This window comes from Lactuca virosa, chromosome 5, assembly GCF_052849685.1.
Source record: "Lactuca virosa cultivar CGN04683 chromosome 5, Lactuca_virosa_CGN04683_v6, whole genome shotgun sequence".
Taxonomy (NCBI): domain Eukaryota; kingdom Viridiplantae; phylum Streptophyta; class Magnoliopsida; order Asterales; family Asteraceae; genus Lactuca; species Lactuca virosa.
The window spans coordinates 275,891,184-275,914,835 of NC_136430.1; the positions used below are offsets into that span (position 1 = coordinate 275,891,184).

Consider the following 23,652-nt stretch of genomic DNA (forward strand, 5'->3'; position numbering starts at 1 on the left):
ATCAGGTCCAGTCTCAAAAACTGAACAGGTACGAGCGGTCCTGGTCTATCCGCTAACACGACTCCATCAGTCATTCACTCCCTATGAATGACAACTCAACCAACCAATGCACGAACGATCACCAAGTCCGCTTTACCCCATTGATGGATACAAATCAAACCGAGTTCTCACATCACATTTGGCCCCAACCCAGCCTATGATTTGCCCAAGCATTACAAATGTTGAGGCACACTCACAACCTTTCACCCAAACCCGCGATGATCTAATTCATCCTAGAGAATGCCACAAGCCAAGTCATAGACTTCCATCATTGTCACAACCACTTACCCAACTAGTGAATGTTACAGTTGCTCTGCATTCCTACAACACTTCCACAATCTGCATACTAACCTAGTGAATGCTACGGCTGCTCATCAATCTTAACGATTCCCACAACCGCATATTGACCTAGTGAATGCTACGGCTACTATGCATCCTTACATCACTCCCACAACCGCATACTGACCTAGTAAATGTCGGCTGCTTCGTAGTCTTACATTACTCCCACAACTACACATTAACTGGGGAATACTATGGCTGCTCTGCGGTCTTACATCACTCCCATAATTGCACACTAACCGAAAACACTACGAGTCAAAACTCCGTCCTACCAGACTCTATCAGGTGTTCGAATCGTGTTTCATACCCCAAAGCCTTCATCAGACAAGAACAGACAGTGAGGTCCTAACGCAACCCTCGACTTGAACCTAGCCATGAATCCATATCGTTTGCTTCAATGCTCATCGTTGACCGAAGAACATTATTCATTGCTTAACCCTGAACCCTCTCGCAACCAGAACTGGCTCTCTAGTTGACTTAGTATGATACCATGTTGACTGGCCTTCCCAGTTAATCTTTAATCAAACAGTATCATATCCGCACCACCCAATTAGTCGTTCAAGGCCCTGCCGGCCAAACGACAGTCTACTCCACACTCACAATCCTGACCTATCTTGGATTCTTCACGACCTCAAGGAACCCTGACGCTCCTTCCAGATATATCGATCCAAAACTCTGACATGGGCACAAATTATAAAATGGCTCACACTTGGAACTATCCCCGACGGTCCCAGGTAACCATCCCTCACTTGGATTCATCTGCATTCTGATAACCTCATAATCACTAGATTACCTAGCCATCCCACAATCTTCCTACCCAATCACCACCACACTTAGCTTACTGGAATATGATCCCATGATCAAACGATATCGAGTGCTCACACCCCAAAGCAGATGAAGTACTTTACAACTCTCGACAAAGATTGTCGTATCCAAAGTACCTTCCCTTTATACAATTCCACACCCTTTTACAATCCCAACTGATTACAAGGAATCCAAAAGACCCACAATTTGAAACAAATAAATACTCACTTCATTGCTCTACTTACTACCGAATCAAATCTGAGTCTGCTATAGACAATAATTCCACAATCCAACAAATCAGGGCAAACGTATCCAAAAGCCATGATATACCATAAACAGAACATGACAACAGGTTGTCACGTCTAGTGACCTCCAACTTATGCGGCTCGACACCTTCGAAGCATCCCAACTACTGACAATGAACGGGAATAACCAATGATCGAGAATATACTATTATACTGACAACAACCCGATAATCCAATGTTTTTTTCCCACTAAACTAAACCCACGCGGAACTACATATACCCAAACCAGAAGTTGATTGACAGATCAACCACTGCTTATCTTGGACTATAGGTAGCAATTTATAACTCGAGTTGACAAATCCTTTAACAAACCGATGCTCTACCTGAGCGACCTAACCACCTCTTGAATAGTTCATCGAATTTCCCGAAAGGGACCACTGGCTACAACAAGACCCTTGACCAACAACTTCCTGTCACGAAGACAACTCATGTATTTCCGAGCACATTCATTTTATGGCAACTTGCTCTGCACCCTCGTCTCGAACCAAAGTCTCGTATACCCGGTTCTCCCCCACTTGGGTTTGGACTATCACCAACTGACGTTGCAAACAACTACACTTCAAACCAAATCAGCCAAATACATGTTGGATTAGGTGTCTAAGTTCATAACTATTTCTGGAATGTACTTGACCTGATTAGCATGGTCCATTTGGGTTGCATGGCATCATGCATTTGGATAAACTAAAATGAGAGAAATAACACTTAAGGTTTATTAATATATTATAACTTCTAATATATTAATAGTATTATTTAGTTAGTATTGATCAATAATTAATTTGGAATTAAGTAAGTGATCAAAAGAAGACTAATTAAATATATGGGTTGATTGTGTAAATCATCCATACTTATATAGTGGGCTAATGCTTCATGGATTATCAACTTGGGCTAAAATCCATAGGATGCTCCATGGTGGTTATAGAACCCATGGGTCATGGAAATGAAAAGTCATGACAATTAGGGTTTACATGGTGCAACCCTAATTGTAACACACTATATAAGCTACATGTTATTCACCAAAATCGGCCACTAAGCATACAAGTGAGGGTTAGCCGATTTCAAGAAGTGTTTCATTTCTCTCTAAGTTATTCCAAGTGCATTTGGTGTTGTGTGAGACATTTGAGGCATCACACTTGAGGTGCTAGGCTCACAAGGTTTTCAAGGAATCCTAACTACTACAAGGTATGTATTTCCTACTAACTTTTATGATGAAAAGTTCCCCATGTATGCTAGATAGGTTATGAACCTTGGAAAAAACAATTTTGCATGTATCATAGATAAAACATAGATCCAAGGTTTATAGGGTTGCATGTACACCATAGGAGTGTTAGAATGCTCAAAACCCTTCAGTGGTATCAGAGCCTAGGCTTGTTTGTTTGATACTTGATGCAAAATTGTGAAAAAACTCAGTTTTTCTGCACTCTGAAGCATGAACTCGCCGAGTCCATGGGGGGACTCGACGAGTCCATGACCAAATTCATCCTACTCGACGAATAGGCTCTTGCACTCGACGAGTAGGAGCCCCTGAATGCAGATTTTCGAGTTTTGTTGCTGGAAATGGACTAGAAACATTACCCTAAACTGTTTTGGTGTTATAAAACTTGTTTTAGATGGTGTAATGGTTGTTATAATCCATTTACAATGGCTAATATCAAAATTTCATGTTTATATGTGTTCATATGTTCTTGAAATTTTGATAGGAATATTCATGTTCTTATGAGTTCTTGATAGATCATAGGAATTACTTGTTTAATGTTTAATTCATGATCTTTATGTGTTTTAATGGAATCCATAACTTGTCCTCAAGTTATCGATTACCAAAAGTCATTCTTTTAAAGTCCATTATTAAACACATAGATTACATAAAATAAAAAGTCACTCATTTTATTACATCATTAACTCATAAGTTATGAAAGATGAAAAGTTTTTGAAAGTTACAAAACTTGCCCTCAAGTTTTGGAACATGTAAAGTCACTTTAAATACTTTAGTTCCAACCCCTAGAATTTTAAAAGTTAAAATTCAACCCTTATACTTTATAATATTATAAGTTTAATAATAATTATATATGTATAAGAAAAAGTCGTTTTACCGTTAGTAGGCCTCATTCACGAAACAGGTGTATAAAGGGGGTATAAGGTTGTTGCCTATAAAATGACAGCTTAATGGGTCTCCACTCTCACCCACCGCTTCCTTGACTGGTGGAGGGTCGTTAGCCGAACGGGTAGGACAAGGACTTATAAATCTTCATTAAAAGTATGATGAAAAATAAAGTAACTAAATGTTTATAAATTCCCAATCTTAGTTACTTTAGGAAAATGTGAATAAGGTGCTAACCCATGAAATTACACTTTGCACTTTGATTAAGTCGTTAGTGGAGCGTGTGTGGTTAACCGGCACACTAACCTGGACTTAACAAGGTAGGCAAATGGTAACCTAATATTTATCATAGTATCGATGGAGCGCGTGTGGTTAACCGACACATCGATTGAGGGGTAAATATTAAGGGTACCAAGTAATTTGCATGGTTACTTCACACCTTGTTTTGTGATCCTCGGCATCCCAGTCACAAAACCTGAAGGGCACACTCGAGATTGAAACATGCCATTGAAAAGTTCAATGAATCTCAAAGAATCTAGGAGTTTCAAAAACCAATTAAAACCTAATAATTTATTTCGTTTTTCATGGTGGAAATTGGTGAATCGTCATTCACCTGCCTTCAAATATCTTATAGTTTGGATTACGGCATCCCTCTTCTAAGTTATAAAATATTGTGTTGGGTCCTAGCCTTAATATTACATTTGGGTGTTTTATTAAGGACTATCTTTATATCTAATCTAAACTTATCTTTCTTCTTTTCAGATGTCTTCCAACAATGCTGTTTCTGGCTCAAACCCTACTGGCTCCTTATCTCTCATGAACCTTTGTGGGAGAGTGATCTTTGATGGATCCAACTTTATGGATTGGATCAGGAACATCAGAATGGTCACTTGGTATGAGGACAAGGAATATGTCCTCGACAAGGAGCTTAAAGAACTCTAGCCGACTGCTACTCTTGAGGAGGTCGTTGAATATCAGGCCCATGAAAGGGATGTTACGAAAGTGGCATGCATCATGTTGGCCACTATGACAGCCGAGCTCCAAAAGTCCTATGAGGACTACTATCCTTTTGAGATGCACCAAGATTTGATGGACCGCTACCATCAGAGTGCTCGTCAAGAGCGATGTGAAATCATCTCCTCCATGATAACGACCAAGATGAAGGATGGTGAACCCATCACGGGCCACATGCAGAAAATGCAAAGGTATGTGGACCGTTTGCTGAAACTGAATGTGAACTTCCCAAAGGAGTTGGCAATTGATATCATTTTGCACTCTCTACCTTCGTGTTATGATCAATTCCGCATGACATACCACATGAACAAGGAGGAAGTTACACTCAACAAACTTCAAGGACTTCTGAAGACCGCGAAAAGTGGTCTTAAAGGTAAGTCGGTTGTTACTAATCCAACCGTGGCCCCTGTCTTGGCAATTGGGCAAGGAAAAGGAAAGAAAAGGAAGAGCCCTTCGAAGGGTACCAAGGGAAAGTCCCTTGATGGTTCCTCTTCAAGTGGAACCAAGAAAGGTTTCGTCACTCCTTCTGCTAACCCTAAAGAGGCTGAATGCTTCTATTGTCATGAAAAGTCGCACTGGAAGCGAAACTGCCCAAAGTACCAGTAAGATGTTAAGGATGGGAAAGTAAAACCCAACCATGCAGGTATTTACACTATATTGTCTAATAACTCACCCTATTCTAACTCTTGGGTCCTTGATACCAGTTGTGGTATTCATATTTGTTCTGATTTGCAGGGACTAAGAAGAAGTGAGAATGTGGAGCATGGAAAGATAAACTTGATCATGGGGAATAGGAAAGCTTCACCTGTCACCAACATTGGAGTTTATTCCTTGTTGCTAAGTAGTGGGTTTACATTAGATTTGAATAAATGTTGTTACTCGTCTGAAATTGCAAGAAATATTATTTCCTTTCATGCTTTGTACAAACAAGGTTTTACCTTTTCATTTGATAATGACAGTGGTGGTATTTATGCTTTCTTTAATAATGTTCTTTATTTTAAAGCATTACCTTGTGATGGTGTGTATGAAGCTGTGTCGGTTGTAGACAATCTAGGAAATAATGTGTTGTGTATTGATTATTCGAATAATAACTTGGATAAAGCATCATTATGGCATTGTCGTCTTGGACATGTAAGCAAGAAACGCATAGGCCAACTCCAAAAGGATGGAGTCTTGGAGTCATTTGATCTAAAGTCAGATGATAGTTGTGAATCATGCTTACTTGGGAAAATGACAAAGTCACCCTTCACTGGTAAATGTGCTAGAGGTGAAGGTTTGTTGGATCTTGTACACATTGATGTGTGTGGACCCTTCAAAACTGCCACAAGGGATGCTAATCGTTATTATGTGACTTTTACTGATGATTATAGTAGATATGGTTATGTCTACTTAATCAAGCATAAGGACTTTTCAAAGGTTTAAAGAGTTTAAACAGGAAGTAGAGAATCAATTGGGCAGGAACATTAAGATGCTTCGATCCGATTGAGGTGGTGAGTATCTTAGTACAGAGTTCCTTGACTATCTTAAGGAATGTGGGATTATCTCACAATTGACACCTCCCAGGACACCACAGTTGTATGGTGTGGATGAGAGGCACAATCGAACCTTGTTGGATATGGTTCGTTCCATGATGAGTCGAGCTTCGCTGCCAATCTCATTCTGGGGGTATGCCTTAGAGACTGTCGCCCATATCCTTAATCTAGTCCCTACTAAGAAGGTTGCCAAAACACCTCATGAGATGTGGACTGGAAAAGTTCCCAATCTGGACCACATCAAGATTTGGGGTTGCGAGGCTTTTGTGAGGCGTGAGTCTCACGATAAGCTCGAACCTCGAAGTGAGAGGTGTATTTTCATCAGCTACCCACAGAGATCCTTTGGTTACCTCTTCTACAGACCCAGTGATAATGTGGTCTTTGTAGCAAGGAGAGGAGTCTTTCGCGAGAGAGAGAGTTCATAAGCCAAGGAAACAGTGGGAGGCAAATTGACCTTGAATAAATTCAAGAGTCAAGTGGTGAAGGAACCTCAAACCCTAGCAATCAACCTGAGGAGGAAACTCCTGTTGATCCGACAGAAGAGTCTGTACCTCTGAGGCATTCCACGAGAGTTAGGAATGCACCTGAGCATTACTATGGTTTCCATATTACTGCGGAAGGTGATACACTTATCAGTGATAACACACTGGTAAGTCTGGATGAACCTAACAGCTACACGGAAGCCATGGCAGGCCCTGAGGCTGCTAAATGGAAAGAGGCTATTGATAGCGAGATACAATCCATGTATGACAATCAAGTTTGGAACTTGGTTGACAATGTACCAGGTCGTAAGATAGTTGGGTGCAAGTGGATCTTCAAGAAGAAGACCGACATGGATGGTAATGTACACACTTATAAGGCGCGACTGGTTGCAAAGGGTTTTTCTCAAACTCCGGGAGTTGATTATGATGAGACCTTTTTACCAGTAGCCAAGATTGAGTCTATTAGGGTTATGATAGCCACTGTTGCATTTCATGACTATGAAATATGGCAAATGGATGTCAAAACCGCTTTCCTTAATGGAAAGTTGGCTGAGGATGTTTACATGAGTCAGCCAGAGGGTTTTGTCAGTACAGACTACCCTAATAGAGTGTGTAAGCTTGAGAAATCCATCTATGGATTGAAACAAGCACATCGTAGATGGAATCTTTGTTTCGATGAGAAAGTCAAAGAGTTTGGCTTTTCGAGGAGTGAAGATGAATCTTGTGTATATGTCAAGGCTAACGGGAGTATAGTTAGCTTTTTGGTATTATATGTGGATGACATACTACTCATAGGAAATGACATCCTAACTCTGCAGGAAGTAAAGTTCTGGCTTGGGAAATGTTTCGCTATGAAGGACCTTGGAGAAGCTGCCTATATCCTAGGGATAAGGATTTTGAGAGACATGAGTAAAAGACTAATTGGACTTAGTCAGAGTACCTACTTGGATAAGGTGCTGAATAGATTCAACATGCAAAATTCCAAGAAAGGAGAGTTACCAATCCAGAGTAACGCCAGACTGAGTAAGACTCAGAGCCCGAGTATAGAGGCTGAGATAGAAGAGATGAGTCGAGTACCTTATGCTTCCGCTGTAGGCTCGATCATGTATGCTATGACTTGTACTCATCCTGATGTGGCCTTTGCATTGAGCATGGTCAACAGATATCAGGGGAACCCTGGCAAGACTCACTGGACTGCGGTAAAGAACATTCTCAAGTACCTGTGGAGGACTAAGGACTGGGTCCTTACCCTTGGTGGGAGTGATGACTTGAGAGTAGAAGGGTATAGTGATGCTAACTTTCAGACTGATAGGGATAATTTCCGCTCTCAGTCAGGATGGGTCTTTACCTTAAACGGAGGAGCAATTTCTTGGAAAAGTTCCAAGCAGGAGACAGTGGCTGATTCAACTTGTGAATCAGAGTATATAGCAGCAAGCGAGGCAGCAAAGGAGTCTATATGGCTAAAGAACTTCATTGGAGACCTTGGAGTTGTACCAACTATAAAGGAGCTAATAGAGATTTTTTGTGATAGTGAAAGTGCAGTTACCTTAGCCAAGGAACCAAGGGATCACGGGAGATCCAAACATATCGACAAAAAATATCATTTCATCAGACATCGAATAGCAGAAGGACTCCTCGTGGCAAAAAGGGTATCATCGGATGAGAACCCGGCAGATCCCCTCACGAAGGGACTGGGCAGGGTTAATCATCTCCACCATGCGAGGCGCATAGGGCTGAAGGATGATATTAGTTTTAGTAGTTAGATAGCTTTGAAATGTGTAAAGTGTAATTGACATTTGATGATGAATAAAATTTTTGTTTATTTATGATTAAAGTGTTGCTATCTTTTGTCAATCGTTTACTATCGTTTCATTTTGCATGTTTTGACTTCCAGAATGATTATGTTGTTGTATTTCATATTATTCAAATTCTCCACAGTCGGTCATATGTTGGAAGTAGATATGAATCAAGACTGTCATGAGTTGGCTTGTAGATGTCCAAGGTACTGGACATAGCAAAGTGTTGCTACAACACTCATGAGTACTCATAAGTTTTGAGTATTGTATTCAACCCACACTCGCTGGTATCACTTCATGGAATCTATTTCGAGTGATCGCGAGACGGTAATATCATATAAGTCTTCAAACCTAGAGATATGACTTGTTGCCTATGAGTTGGTTATGCATTGATTGTATGAAAACGCATTGGTAACTCGATGTTATAAAACGTGCCTTTGTGTATAATTCAACAAGTAGTAGAACAAGCATATGAGTCGAAGTTTATCTGTTCCTTCTTGGATTAGAAGCGATATCTGGGCCCCTCGATGATTTTGTGTTGACCCATGTACCGGGCGCGGTCAGAACTAAGTTGATGGGTTCAATTAAGTTCTATGTCAAACAAATCGGAAATCGAGAAACAAACAGCTGGACAATAAGTAAGACATTGTTTCCATGTATTTGTCCGGCTGATATCTAGAACAGAGGATTATATGATCACTTATCTTAAATGGCGTATCATCATCATCTCAGTTCCGAGAGACCTTGAAAGAGTTACGATTGCTGATCGGTTCCTGAAGTCATTCTTCCAGTTATAGTTATTAGACTTATCCAAGTGGGAGACTGTTGGATTAGGTGTCTAAGTTCAGAACTATTTCTGGAATGTACTTGACCCGATTAGCAGGGTCCATTTGGGTTGCATGGCATCATGCATTTGGATAGAATAAAATGAGAGAAATAACACTTAAGGTTTATTAATATATTATAAGCTCTAATATATTAATAGTATTATTTAGTTAGTATTGATCAAGAATTAATTTGGAATTAATTAAGTGATCAAAAGAAGACTAATTAAATATATGGGTTGATTGTGTAAATAATCCATACTTATATAGTGGGCTAATGCTTCATGGATTATCAAGTTGGGCTAAAACCCATAGGATGCTCCATGGATGCTCCATGGTGGTTATAGAACCCATGGGTCATGGAAATGAAAAGTCATGACAATTAGAGTTTACATGGTGTAACCCTAATTGTAACACACTCTATAAGCTACATGTTATTCACCAAAAGCAGCCACTAAGCATACAAGTGAGGGCTAGCCGATTTCAAGAAGTGTTTCATTTCTCTCTAAGTTATTCCAAGTGCATTTGGTGTTGTGTGAGACATTTGAGGCATCACCCTTGAGGTGCTAGGCTCACAAGGTTTTCAAGGAATCCTAACTACTACAAGGTATGTATTTCCTACTAACTTTTATGATGAAAAGTTCCCCATGTATGCTAGATAGGTTATGAACCTTGGAAAAACAATTTTGCATGTATCATAGATAAAACATAGATCCAAGGTTTCTAGGGTTGCATGTACACCATATGAGTGTTAGAATGCTCAAAACCCTTCAATACATACCATCCCTAAAACTTAGAATGCATAACATAAAACAAAATGATCTCCCAAATAAGGACCAAGCAACTCATAAACATTCTGAATCTCAGATGGAGACCTTGGAAACTTCCCAATCATAACCGACTTTAACATCAATAATCCCATGTAGATGCACAATCAATAACTTTAATAACCCATTCATAGCACCAATTCACTATCCATGAACAAATGGGTTACCACACACTTCGCCTATGAATCCCTAACCATCACATCATCGCGGGAATAAATCATAAAACAAGAGGCATCATCTTTACAATCGAGGTACAACATGGATAAGGAAAGTTGTCATTCACAATTCACTTCTTCTGATCGCCTAGAACCACCTGCTAAAACACGCTCTAACTGAACTCAAATGAGGCATACCCTTGTCCCCATCTTGTACAATCTCTATGAAAGTGACTCTCTTTCCACATATGAAATTTTCTCAAGGCAATCAAACCACAAGAATCCTCTGGTGCACTTCCACCTTTGTCGCAGATACTGCAACCATCCAGTTTACCATATTGGGTCTTCTTCCAAATTTTGAAATCATACGCTCGCTCTCACTTTCCCTTAACACAGAAAACAGGAAGAATAGAATCCTTGTCATAGAAAATGACATCATAATCCATCGGTCGATCACTCAACCTCGAGGCTGCAATCCTCAAGCCGTTCATCCCAATTGCTCCATTCTTGAGTCCCGCGACTCATACTGGCACTACCTCAAGCAAGGCCCCCAAGACCTCGAAATCAACTACTCATCAAGGTCTGCACCATTCACCCCAAACTGACATGGCTACAGTCACCAGACCCGTATTCTTCTCAGACAGCCATAACCGAAAGGCTGATAAATACCAAAATGTTGCAACAGATTCATGGTATCAAACCATTTTCCTACCTTCCACCAGCTCCTTAGAATTTTCGGTACTTTCCTTGATTCGAGTACGGATCTTATGTTTTCAGTAGTACGGTCCTAATACTACCTTCCACACATATTCGTACTTTCCTCGGAATCATCCTGAATCCTCAAAGTCACTTCCTCATAATAATACCCTCCAAAATCCGATAAAACAACACACCACTCGCACTAAAGCGCTTACTAGTCTCTCCTAGGATTCCCACCTCACCCTACCATCAGATGCTGAAAGACTCCCATCGATGTCTGCTAACTACTTCACGAAAACAATTACATACAACAAAACCTAAACAATCCTTCGACTAAAATACAAGAGTTGCGCAATAGGGCCAACTCAATCACTCTAAGATTATTTAACTTTTGCAGCATGTAACTTAACTTATTCATGCAATAATTAACTCGCATCAATATGAGTCCTACAAAGCACAAAGCAAGCAACATTTGAGCATCTAGAACTAAAAGCATAAAAAACAAGCATTCCTACCTTAGAAGCTCTTGAATATCTCAAGTCATTAGCATGCATCACTATAAGCTCACAAACATGCATAAAGGCATATCTCCTAATCAGGCATCCTACCATGCAACACTGAGCAGATCCTTAACCCTAATATAACATGCAATTATCATATACTCATATCAAACATCAATCTTAAAACACGTATGGGTATTTTGGGAAATACTTATTTGAGCTCGGTTGATTGCATGCATCACACCCCTTTTTATTTAAAAAATATATATCTTAGAAAACCATTTTCTTTTAGAAAATTTTACTAATTTCTCAGTTTGAGTTCAAGCACATTCGGGAGTATGCCCGAATCCCTCAAACAAGGCGTCTGATACCAACTTGTAACGTCCCATATTTCAACCCATTTTTTTCATTTAAACATAAAGTATTTGTTTAATTTACAACAACAAGGATCTAGGTAACACCATTTGATTCAAACATTTATCAGAGCATCGTTAAATATTATCATGTGCGGAAATCTCCATTCGATGCTATGCAATCGAGCCGTGCCCCTAATTTAATATAAGAAAACCTGAAAACATTTAAACCACAAACCATGAGCACACAACTTAGTGAGTTCCCTAAAATACCACACACAACACATCACAAATAAACAACTATGTGTTATCAACAACCCTGGAAACTACTTGAAGTCTCAGCATATACAGTATCACATATCACAGTAACAACAATAAGACCCAACTGGTCAGCACGTATATACTACCACACAGGTAAGCATACAAGAGTCACAAGGACAACAAACATCCTACATACACAGTTTAGTGGGTTGACATTGGTGCATTCGACCTACGAGCATAGTGAGAAGACTCACATGAATCGAAGAACTCTAAATCACTAAGATACAATCCCTTTTCTGCACTGCTTTCACCCGCGAATCCACTAACACCAGAACCAAATAAAATCTTAATTAACAGCCCAAAATCCTCAAATTTGACCCAAGGTCAAAATTGTTCAAAAAGTCAACGGTCAACAAAATTTAAAGTCAGCAAGTCAAGAAGTCGAACTTCAGGTTGAGTATGCCTAGCGTACTCAACTTGTACGCATGGCCTACTAACTATCCAGAAACGGGACTCCACACGAGTACGTGCAACGTACTCAAAGGTACACCCAACATACTCAGTCAGATGGCACTTTTCCATTAAGTGCTTATTCTTTTAAGTCCTTTCATCCAACACTCAGATCTAAACCTATAACATCTTTCTAAGTCATAAGTTCCCACCTTTATGGCCTTCCATGCCTAGAAAAGGTCCAAAAGCCAAAACCCTAACTTATTAACCCCTTAAGACATCATAACTCTTATATGGAAGGGATAGAAGGACCAATATCACATTTGTATGGTTCCTTAAAGCTTCGTAATGGATAAAGTTTCCAACTTTATCCACTAGAATGGTACAAACCACCAAGATCTAGTTTTTAAGTCTAAAAGTTACCAAAAGTGCATATTTTCAGGTTAATCCATTAAGTCAAAGTCTCCAACCTTTAGATCTAAACGAATATGATGTTTAGATGGATAAAGTTTCTAGCTTTATCAATTACAAGGTCACAAACTTTCAAGATCTAAAATTTATGCACTAAAGTGACCAGAAGCTCATAACACCTAAAACTCGTTAGATCTAACAAATGCATCATCAAGATTCAAGCTTTATACCTCTAGAAGAAAGATCAAGGTGAACAAGATCTGGAACTACAAGCTCCAATGCAACCAACACTTCTCCAATGACTTCCTTCTTCTCCAAGACGCACCAAGTTCACTCCAAAGCACTCAAAAGCACCTTTATTTTTGCTCACAAGGCTCAAAATAGGGTTAGGGTTTCATGGGAGGACGTTGAAGGGGGTGGAGGTTGAGAATGGAAAGGGTTTGGGGGATTTAAGGAGCTTAAATAGGGTTCAAAACCCTTAATTTAGGTTTTGGGCACTGATCGCGTACGCCCAACGTACTCAATTTATGCCTAGTGTACTTAGTACGCCCAATGTACTAGACTAAGCCCAAAACCCTCCTAGCTTCAAACGGTCATAACTTATTTGTTCTTCATCGGGTTGGAGAAGTTCTTCTAGGGTTGGGTTCGGTTGCCTTTGGGAAGGCTGTGGTACGCGTGGGGTGGTGATTGGTCGTTTAAGCTGTTTGGTGTGCCGGTAATGATAAGGAGCGATTTTAAGGATGGAATCTAATTTTAATGGGGGAGAGTTGTAACGCTTGGAAATGAATATGTTCCTAGTTGCCCTTCATGATTTGATAAATTTGCAATTTGACCCTTGTGAGTAGTACGCGGGGCGTACAACAGGGTACACTCAGCGTACCTCATGTGTACACTTAGCGTACTAATGGTAGATGGTTGCGGGTCCGAAGCCTCGTATGCTGGGCGTACGAGGAGTATGCGTGGCGTACGAGGGGGAGATAAGAAACCCTAATTTTTCAAGTTGTACCCTATATAAGCCATATGTTAGCCTCTTTTGATCATTTCCTAGCCGACCTCCATATCCTACAAACCCTAATTCGTTCCATAGCCCATGTTTGATGATCTTGAGCTCTTGTGAAGTTTTTGTGGAGGGTTTTGTGTATCTAGAAGAAGAATAAGAAGCTTGAAGACTTGTTCTTTGGAGGAGGGCTTTAAGGTCCAGCTTTATCATTCTCTTTTGGTGGCTTGTGAGGTATAAAGTTCAAACCTTGCCATTTTATTTCCGAGATATTCTCCTTGGCATGTTTTTGGTCATTTTGGTCCTTTTGGTTGGTGATTGGGAATTAAGGACGTTTTTGGAGCTTAGCCTTATAGACCTGGACATGTTAAGGGTGACTTGTGCATAAAGGTGCAAACTTTATGGTGGTTTTGGTCTCATGCAAGTATTAAGTCATTTATTAAGCTCCTTTGAGCTCTAGAGCCCCATTAAGCCATGCATGCACATAAACTTGACAACTTTATGTGATTAACCACCTTGGGGAAGTCAGATATGAGTTTAGATCAAAGTCTTAATGGATTAAGAGCCGAATTGGAAAAGTTGAACATGATTGGTGAGTACGTTGGGCGTACAAGTTTGTACGCTGCGCGTACAAGCCTTTCATGCAGTACGATGAGCGTACAGGCTGAGTACGCCCCTCGTACTCAGCAGGCTTGGGTTTCATTGTTTTGGGCTTTCGGCTTTGGGCTAGGATGGGCTTGGTTGTCTTGGGCCATGTTGGGCTATCTGGATTTTATGGTTGGGCTACTGAGGCTTTATTGGACTCTCTAGGGTGAAGGCCTATGAAAGGGATTGGGCCCAATTTGGAAAATTGGGTCATATTTTGGCCTGGAGTGCTTGTGTTAGATTTTGGGCTTTTGGGTCATCTAGATTAGGTCTTGTCCTTGGGCCAAGTTAGAGGAAGGGTAAAAGATCTTTTACCCTGATTTGGACTCTTAGTGTGAGTCAGGATCTAGTTATTGATGGGTTGTCATTTTGGTATTTGATAGCGCGTGGATTTTAGCGGATCTGCAGTCAGATTTTTATCCGTGGGTTTCAACTGTCTGAGGTGAGTCTCCTCACTGTACTATTGGGTCGAAGGCACCAATGCCAACCTATTGGTTTATGTATTATAGGAAGACCAGGGGGTGGCCCTTGGCATTTGTATGAAGTGGCTCCTGGCAAATCTGTATACAAGACCAGAGTTTGGACTCTGGTAGTTAAGTAGATAAGTAGTTGTAGATGGTATGCTAGTTGTCTTTGTGATGGTTACATGGAAGACCCAAAGGTGGATCCTGGAACTTGTCTGTAAGACCCAGGGTTTTGGTCCCCTACCTGACAAGGAAAGACCATGATACGACTTGTGACATAATGACAAGACTATGGTTGACACATAGCACCTCCTATTGCATGTTTGATAAGTATGACTCGTATGTTATGGTTTCAGTCGTTGTTTATGTGGTATTTGGGAAATCACTAAGCTTTGTGCTTACAGTCGTTGTTTATGGTTTCAGGTACTTCCGGTTCGGAAGGGAAGGGCCCGGCTTGATTGCAGCGCATACACCCATATTTTCCGCAACCTTGAGATTTTGGGATTGTGCTCTGATAACTACTTTATTATAAAATACCTTTAAGTGTTTTAGTAAATGATAAATGGGTGTTTTGATTGTTTTAAAAATGAAATTTTTATCTTCATATTTTGGGGTGTTACATAGTTTCTAACACCGATGTCGATTAGGGTAACAAAGCCGGACTAAATCTCTCATATGGGGATTACATTCTTTATATAAGGGGCCCACGACTTACATGGCAATCTTGGGGGACAAGTTATGCACAATGTCAGCTGAATCAACTGCTACTTAGCGTCCATGTCATCATCATTGACACACGTGGATTTTGAAACCTATCATTACCGGTAGAGGGACTAATTGAAATGGTAAAACACCACTTTATTCCCTTATTGTAAGAAAAAAATTTAGTGACATTTTAAAACAAATGTCATAACTTTGCTGGGTTAAAACGACATTAACCCTTTAAATCATTCATATGGTTATGGAGTTCTCTAAACTCCAGGACACCATGAAAATGGACCAAATGAGACCAAAATGCCATACAAAATCTATATATAAAAGAAATAAATATCAAGGTAGGAACTTTATACTCATAATGGTCCAGATATGTGGTGAAATGGTTGAATCAACATTGGAACAAGGCTTCCTTGCACCAAAAAGGACTTCATTCACCTTCAAGCTTCACAAATAAAAACAAAACTCAAGAACTAAAGTATGAAGGTTAGGGTTTTCAATAGGGATGTTCTTTAGGAAATAGAGGTTGCCAAATGGGGCAACCCTAGAGATAAATGCCCTTAAATAAGGCTCAAGACCCGAAAATTAGGGTTTCATTTTCCAACTCTACGCCCTGCCACGTGTCCAGCGTGCCGTGACAGCCTTTGTCGTGCCACGCTCTAGTCCAAAACTTAAAAAACTTAATTAAATAAAACATATCCCATGAGTCAAGTGTTACAGTTCAAAGTTGAGTAAAATTTATGATTTTCTCAGATTACTAGCTGCGAAAATCATAGGTACCACCTACAAAAATAATGACTATTTTGAGTCATTTTGCTAGTTTTTGGTTAAATATTGGAAATTGTTTTATATGATTAACTTGATTTGTCTTTTTCTCTAAATATAACTTATTATAGGCTTGTATGACATACAAAATTTGAGAACTTTTGTGAGTTTTTTGCTTTTAGTTTTTGAGAGTTTTTTGCATTTGTTTTTTTTATGTAATTTTTACATTTTTAAAATTAACAATTGTTTTTTTTACGAACACTTTTACACCAATAAAATTTAAGTTTGCAGTTGATTTTACCAATCATGTTATAAATTTAAACATATTTATGTATCGTATAAGATGTATTGTCAATGATTATTTTTTATTATTTAACAACTACATCATAAAATCTCTTTAGAAAAAAAACATAAAAATTTACAAGCATTAATATTGTTACAACCATAAAACAAATTTTATGAACTCGAAAATTAATTATTTAATAATAACAATAAAATTCATCTTAACTGTTTAAGGCAAACAAGTTTCACCACAAAGTCAATTACTGTCAATTTATTTCACCACAACATACAAGTCCCAAGTCAAAATTCATTTCAATATAGTTCACAAGAAATTACGATATTTCATGATGAGTTTTACAATGATATCATATGATTTAGGTTGGGGAAGTGGTGGTGCCCTTGTCGAACTCTACCTCACTTTGCCACCATTTTTACCCAAGGGCAGTGAGTAGAAGATAGTCATTTTGGGAGAAGAGAGGGATTAAAGAGATTCAACGAGGGGGTGCAAAGCTTCTTTGCCATTTTGCCATAACACACACAAGGAGCGATGTTTGTCATACAACATAAGCTCTAAATGTGCCTTATCAAGCTCTACTCCCCAACCTTATAGTAAATCACATAAATTGTCCATGTGATTTGTCTAACATATTGGTTTTGTCCTCATAAATAAATGTTCATTCGGACGATCCATTTGGTTTGTTTCGATTTTGATCCGTAAGACATGAAATTACTAATCCCCCCTTACCGATTCCTTTTAACTTCTCTATCTTTTTTTCGTTTATTAGAATAAATGCTATTATAATATTTGACCAGTCACATCGTATCTCACCCCCACCCTTTCACAGAAATCCTATCTCACGCTTTCGTCGGCGTACCACCACCATAAGAACCATTCTACATCATATCCAAAGAAACTGCTTCTCCTTCACCCTCACCCTTTCATGGAAACCCTATTTCGCCTTCACCCTTTCGTTGATGTTTCACCATCTATCTAATTTTCTCTATCATACAACACAAATTATCTAAATGAACCACACTTATAGGTACCAAGTTAACTATTCCATAAATGATGGTTAACGATAAATTATGATGGTCCACAAATGAATTTTCTATTTGTTCTAGCACCAGGGCTCTATTTTGCGCGCGTAATTTTTTTTATTTTGAGCTTATTGCATGGTGTTTGGTGAGACCACAAAAATAGTTTATATTAGGTTATAAACTAACTTTTTTATAAGTTACTCGAGATAACTTATTGATAAGCTAGTTTATAAGCTAAAAACTATTTTTTCAGCTAGCGCATGGCAAACATAGCCCAAGTAAAAAGTCACTTATGATAACAATAATGGGATTCAAAATTGATTCACAATAAATAACAATGAGGTCCTGCGATATCAAATGTAACAAGAAGTTAAAAGTCACTCAAATATGGCTCAGGATGAATTTTTATATTAGTTTCAACATCAAGTCAAAAGTCAGTGACGATTGTGAATTTCATTGTAAATTATCATGAACTTCACTCTTAAACTAGAATGTTGAAATAAGAAACTATATCATAACAAACACAATAAGAAGTAATGAAAATATTAATATAATCTGCAAGCAACAATAAGTTTGACAAAGCAGCATGATTATATACAAGTGAATGGAACTTATACTAAATACATCACTATAATTGTATACAAGTCACTAGAACAACTTACAATCCTTGTGTTAAAGATGTCAACACGGGAGGTTCCTTGACTTTTGTGTCTAGTTGGCGAAGATACCGATTTCATGACATGTCAAAAGTTGTAGTAAACAACAAGTATTCTCTTACTTGGTAAATTATGTTGTAAGTAGCCATTCGTTGAGCTTGAGGAAATTGGTCAAAACCAGAAATGCATCATTGCCTGTGTCCATAAATATCAACAACCGTTCGTTAATCATGATCATAAAAAGCGCACAACTTAAGGGGTATAAAGTGATGAAACTTTTTATTTAGGTTGTTTGATAAAACTGAACCATTTAGTGTTGAATCATTCGAACCTCTTAATTGTTAAGAGCTTAACCATTCAAAGGCCGAATAAACAAGTTGAATACTAACAATGACATATTCATAAGCGACAAGGTTTTATAAAGGGCCTTAAATTCTTACTATCTATTCATATGAGAAAAGTGATTACATACCTCTCTAAGTTGAAGCATGGGTAAGTCGCAATTTGGAGAAGACTTGTTGACTTTTGTGTCTTTGCTTCTAATATCCGATTGTATTGAATTTAATTTGTCACGAATCTCATACAACAATCTCAATTCTTGTCCCTCTTGTCTTACATTTTGCTCTACGGTTTCATTTTCAGTTTCAGCCTCAGCCGCCTCAGCTATCTCAGCAATCTCAGCAGCACACGTGGCATGCCGAAATAGCGCCATATGACAGTCAACATTAATACCATCTCCAGGCAAAAACACCTTTTTGTCTTTATGTTTCGGAAGTAAAGGCTTTTTCCCTGAAAAAAATTCTTCCTTTTCATATGATTTTACAGGTTCTATATGAAAAGCAACCAACTTTTTACTTTTTTCATCATCTTTAATCGATTTCTCTTCGTCTTTCTCATATGGTTTTTCATATCCCTTAATCTGAGGAACTTCAAAGACATCATGGACACTTGTCGAACATGTATTGGAAGATAGTTTTTCATCTGTCCACTTTTGGAAATTCATTGCACTTTGCGTTCGATCCAATTCGTTAAGTTTAGAGCGAACTGATGAAGATCTTGAAGTTTTAGCAAATGAACAAAAGTTCTGCTCTCCCGCCATTTCTTCTACTAATTTATCTAGTTTTCGTATTTGTTCCAAATACGAATTGATATCAACAGATGTAGAACCTTCGGTCTTCAAACCAAATTCAAAACCTTGATTATTTTCATCTTCACGTTCACGTGAACTTTCTTCCACTATTTTTGCAATCGTATCAGAATCGTCTTGTATCGATCTATCCCTTTTAAGAGTAGCAGTACCCTTCTTCAAATTTGATAACTTTAAACGTTTTGGAGGTGGAGTGTTCTTTTTGGTGATAGCATGAACATCTGAGCTTGTTTCCCCAACTAGGGTTTCATTTCGTTGTAATAAATTCTCAGGGAATTTGAATTCGTTGGCTCCAAGATCATCGATTCCTAAGCTTACTAGCTTGTAACGATAGGCTTGAACTTGGTAATCTAAAGAAGCGATTTCCATTTCTTTATGGTACATAATTTCTTCAAATACCTGGAAAGATTCCTCGGCATGATTCATTTTCTCCTCTGCTAACCTTTTGTATTGTTCGGCTTCCATTTTTACAGCGGCTTTTTCTCCTTGAAGACGAAGTATCATGGATAATGCTTCACTGGCTGCGGTAGCAGCAGCTTCTCTTTCAACATCCAATTCATTGTAAAGTTTTTGGAGGAGGCGTTGTTGAGCACAAAGTGCTTCTTTTAAACTGTTGCTGGTGGGTTCAATCGCCGTTGGTGGATTCATGTTGTTCTCATTCATTGATTATTGTGTTATGAATTGAAGAAGAAACCAGGAAAACCGATGCTGATGAGAAAACAGGAGGTACCCAATAAGGAAATCAAACACATTTTCACCATTAATGACGAAAACCAGATATATGGTAGGCGTTAGAAATAATGTACCTGGTTGCGCCGATGAAGATGAATTAATGTAGGTCGTAGAAGAGAAAGAAAACGAAGGGTAATCAAACAAATATCGATGAACTTTGTAAACGTCTCTTGTTTTTGTTGATTTACGAGATAACAAGAGGCAATGATCGTTGGGGATTAGGTCTCAAAAATTAAGGATTTGCTGATTGCTTATATCAAAAGCCAACCCCCATGGATCATGGGTATGGCTTTTGATTTTACCTTGTAAAAGAATCTTTTTGTTTCCTTCAATACATGCGATAATCCGAAACTCTTTAGGTGATCTTGGCCCTACTTTTCTTAAATCTTGCATATATATCTTATGCATACTGTACAATTATCCGTGATGATGGTTTTGATAGATTTGGAATTGCAAGGTAATAGTCTACGTGTGGGGTTGGGAGTAGTTGTAGCAAAGATGGTGGTCGTTAGTTACTTCTTTGTAATTTATCCGTTTTTTTCTCGAAAGTTTTGATTCATGGTCTATTTAAATCATTCAATTTCGAGGTCGGTGGACCAAAACTAAGCATGCTTTTTATTTAAATAGAGCAAATTATTTGTAAAAAAAATATGTAGAAATATCAATTTTCGATAAATGATCTTATTACCATCATACATCGATGGTTTTGTTCTTTCATGATAGACTAGGTTCATTGCAATGTGGAGTGCAACTTCATTGTCCCACGTTAATGGAGTGGCATTTGATTGCTTGGAATCTAAGGCCCCGTTTGATCGCATCTTTCCAGGTCCAAATAGATCTTTCTGGCTGAATGGACCGGAAAGACTGTTTGATTTGCACAAAAAAATGGTCTTTCCCGGTAAGATATGTCTTTCCTAGAAAGCTCCAAAATCATATCTTTCTGGCTGAATGGGCTGGAAAGACAATTATACAGCAAACCCGACCTCTTTCTTTCTTTCTTGGATTATTAATTTTTTTTAAATAACTTTTTTAAAATTTATTTTTTATTGAATTTTTTTTTTCATCATTCAGCACAGTCAATCAGATGTACAATCAAACAGAATGGTTTCTTTCCCAGTCAGAAAACTTTCCCAGACAGCACTTTACCAGACAGCACTTTCCCAGACAGAAACTATCAAACGGAACCTAAGTCTGAGCCAGCTCAACAGTAACTTCGAAAAGTGTAGTTTCCATTGCTCTATATTAGACGTAAGTTGGAGATCATAACGCAACACTTTTTCTCTTGGTTCTCCACGAAACTGGTGCACCACAAGGCTAATAAATAACATGTGCATGATAGTCAGGTAGTTGAATGACTCAGAGCCAACTTGCATCATAATATGCCATAAGATCAAAGCTTCCACTTGATGGTAGAAATAAGCATTGTCCCGATGTAGTTTTAAGGTATCGAAGAACATGAAATGTAGCTACATGGGCAAAGGTCTAATGAAAATCCACACCTTCAACTTGCTTATAGCCTTAGATTGTTCTACTTTTTTCATTTGGTTTATATTTCCAGTTTGACTTTATTACTTTCTTACCAGCGACATAACCATTATGTTCCAAGTTCCATTTTCTTCAAGAGCATTCCCCAATTTAGCTACATGGGCAAAGGTCTAATAAAAACCTACACCTTCAACTTGCATATATCCCTAAATTCCAACATACACCGGTGAGTGCTCTTTTTAGTAGAATTGTTGAAGATATGAAAATGCATTTTGACATGACGGCTCGGATAAAAGCAGTTTTCAAGTGTTTACAAGCACCACGTGCTCAAGATTTTCTTCTAGCCAACCCTATAGATGGGCTTGACCAACATATGTCTCCTGTGGAGTATCACACACCATCCTTAAATATCAGCTAATGATTCCTATATTTCCAGCTGACGAGATGTGTCCGGTGTACCACAAGGCGTGTTTGGACTCTTTTGGAGAGCATGCAGTTCATTATAAAGAACTTCCGGGGTTCAAATACCAGCACAATATGGTTAGGGATGTTTTGTTTGACATATTTAAGCGTGTCAGGGTTTCTGTCAAGAATGAAGCACTTGCAAATTTCTTGACTGACTCGACAGAAGGAAGGTCAACCCTAAGACCAGCTAATGTTTTGGTTTTTAGATGGGTTGGAGGGAAACACGCTTGTGTGGACCTTACATAGGTATCTCCTCTTGTAGGCTTGAGGGCTGGGGGTTTCAAGGCGGGTCATGTTGCTTTAAAAGCTGCCATATGCAAAGTCACAAAATACGAGAAATCGTGCTTGGAAAATCAACACGTGTTCATACCATTTGCGTTTGATACGTTTGGCTTCCTCGCACCAGATGCGGTGGAGCTTCTTTATAGAGTACAACGGATCATGCATAGCAATGTTATATCCCCTATATCTATAGATGTAGTCTTCAGAAGAATTGGTTTTACCATACAAAAAGGTTTAGCGGCACAGCTTATTGCTCGTTTACCTTCTTACTCTTTGTATTGTGATAATTAATTTATATGAAATGGAAAATATTCTCAACCTAAAAAAATTGGTTTATATTTGATTTTATAAACCCAGTTTGACTCTATTGCTTTCTTACAAGTGGCATTGCCATTATGTTCCAAGTTCCATTTTCTTCAAGAACTTAGATTTCTTTGCTTATTGCCTCATGCCGACTTTTAGGCTCATATAGAGGCATGATGGCTATTAAAAAGGTACAATAAGTTTTTGAAAATTTAGCATAAAATACATTGGGCCCATGTTAGGTCTTTGTGGGATGTTTTCAGTTTGGCAACCCATTATCCTGGTTTGCTTGTGTCACACCCCAAAACCGGAACGACGGAAACGTTCAGGGGTGGAGGACGTCATGTACAATATCACAACAAAGAATAGTAGTAAACAAGCAACAACATCATCCATTGCATTAATAATATAATTTCATACAAGTGTGTTCTGTAAAGTTATAAGACACCAAAAATGTAAATCAAAATATAAGATGAGTCTTGAATGTGCTCCATCTTCTCAAAAGCCTGGCATCGGTACCTGTCTACTGATGACCTAAGAATACAAGTTATTTTGAAAGAGTTTATCAGCTTTAAAGCTGGTGAGTTCATAAGTATTTTAGTGTCATTGTTTGTATGAAAGTGTTTGTATGTACTTGATGTATAAGTTTGTAAATGTTTGTAAATGTTTGTATCTCCTAGAAAATCCTATATTTTCTACTAAACGTAGCCTTCTACCAAGACATCAAATGACATGTATGTTTGTTTCTTGTAAAAGTGTGTATTTTCCCAAGTATGACTATCATTAACCAA

General features: G+C 38.5%; 1 protein-coding gene across 1 annotated transcript; it reads right to left on the reverse strand.

Annotated features, from left to right (window-relative positions):
- Positions 1 to 18,386: 18,386 nt before the first annotated feature.
- On the reverse strand, positions 18,387 to 20,720 carry LOC145116809 (uncharacterized). Its single transcript, XM_079053123.1, has 3 exons — positions 20,401 to 20,720; positions 18,920 to 20,302; positions 18,387 to 18,642 (listed from the first exon to the last, which is right to left on the reverse strand). Exons 2-3 carry the CDS (start codon positions 20,255 to 20,257, stop codon positions 18,619 to 18,621), a joined length of 1,362 nt encoding a protein of 453 aa, XP_078909249.1. The 5' UTR covers positions 20,258 to 20,302; positions 20,401 to 20,720; the 3' UTR covers positions 18,387 to 18,618.
- Positions 20,721 to 23,652: the final 2,932 nt, after the last annotated feature.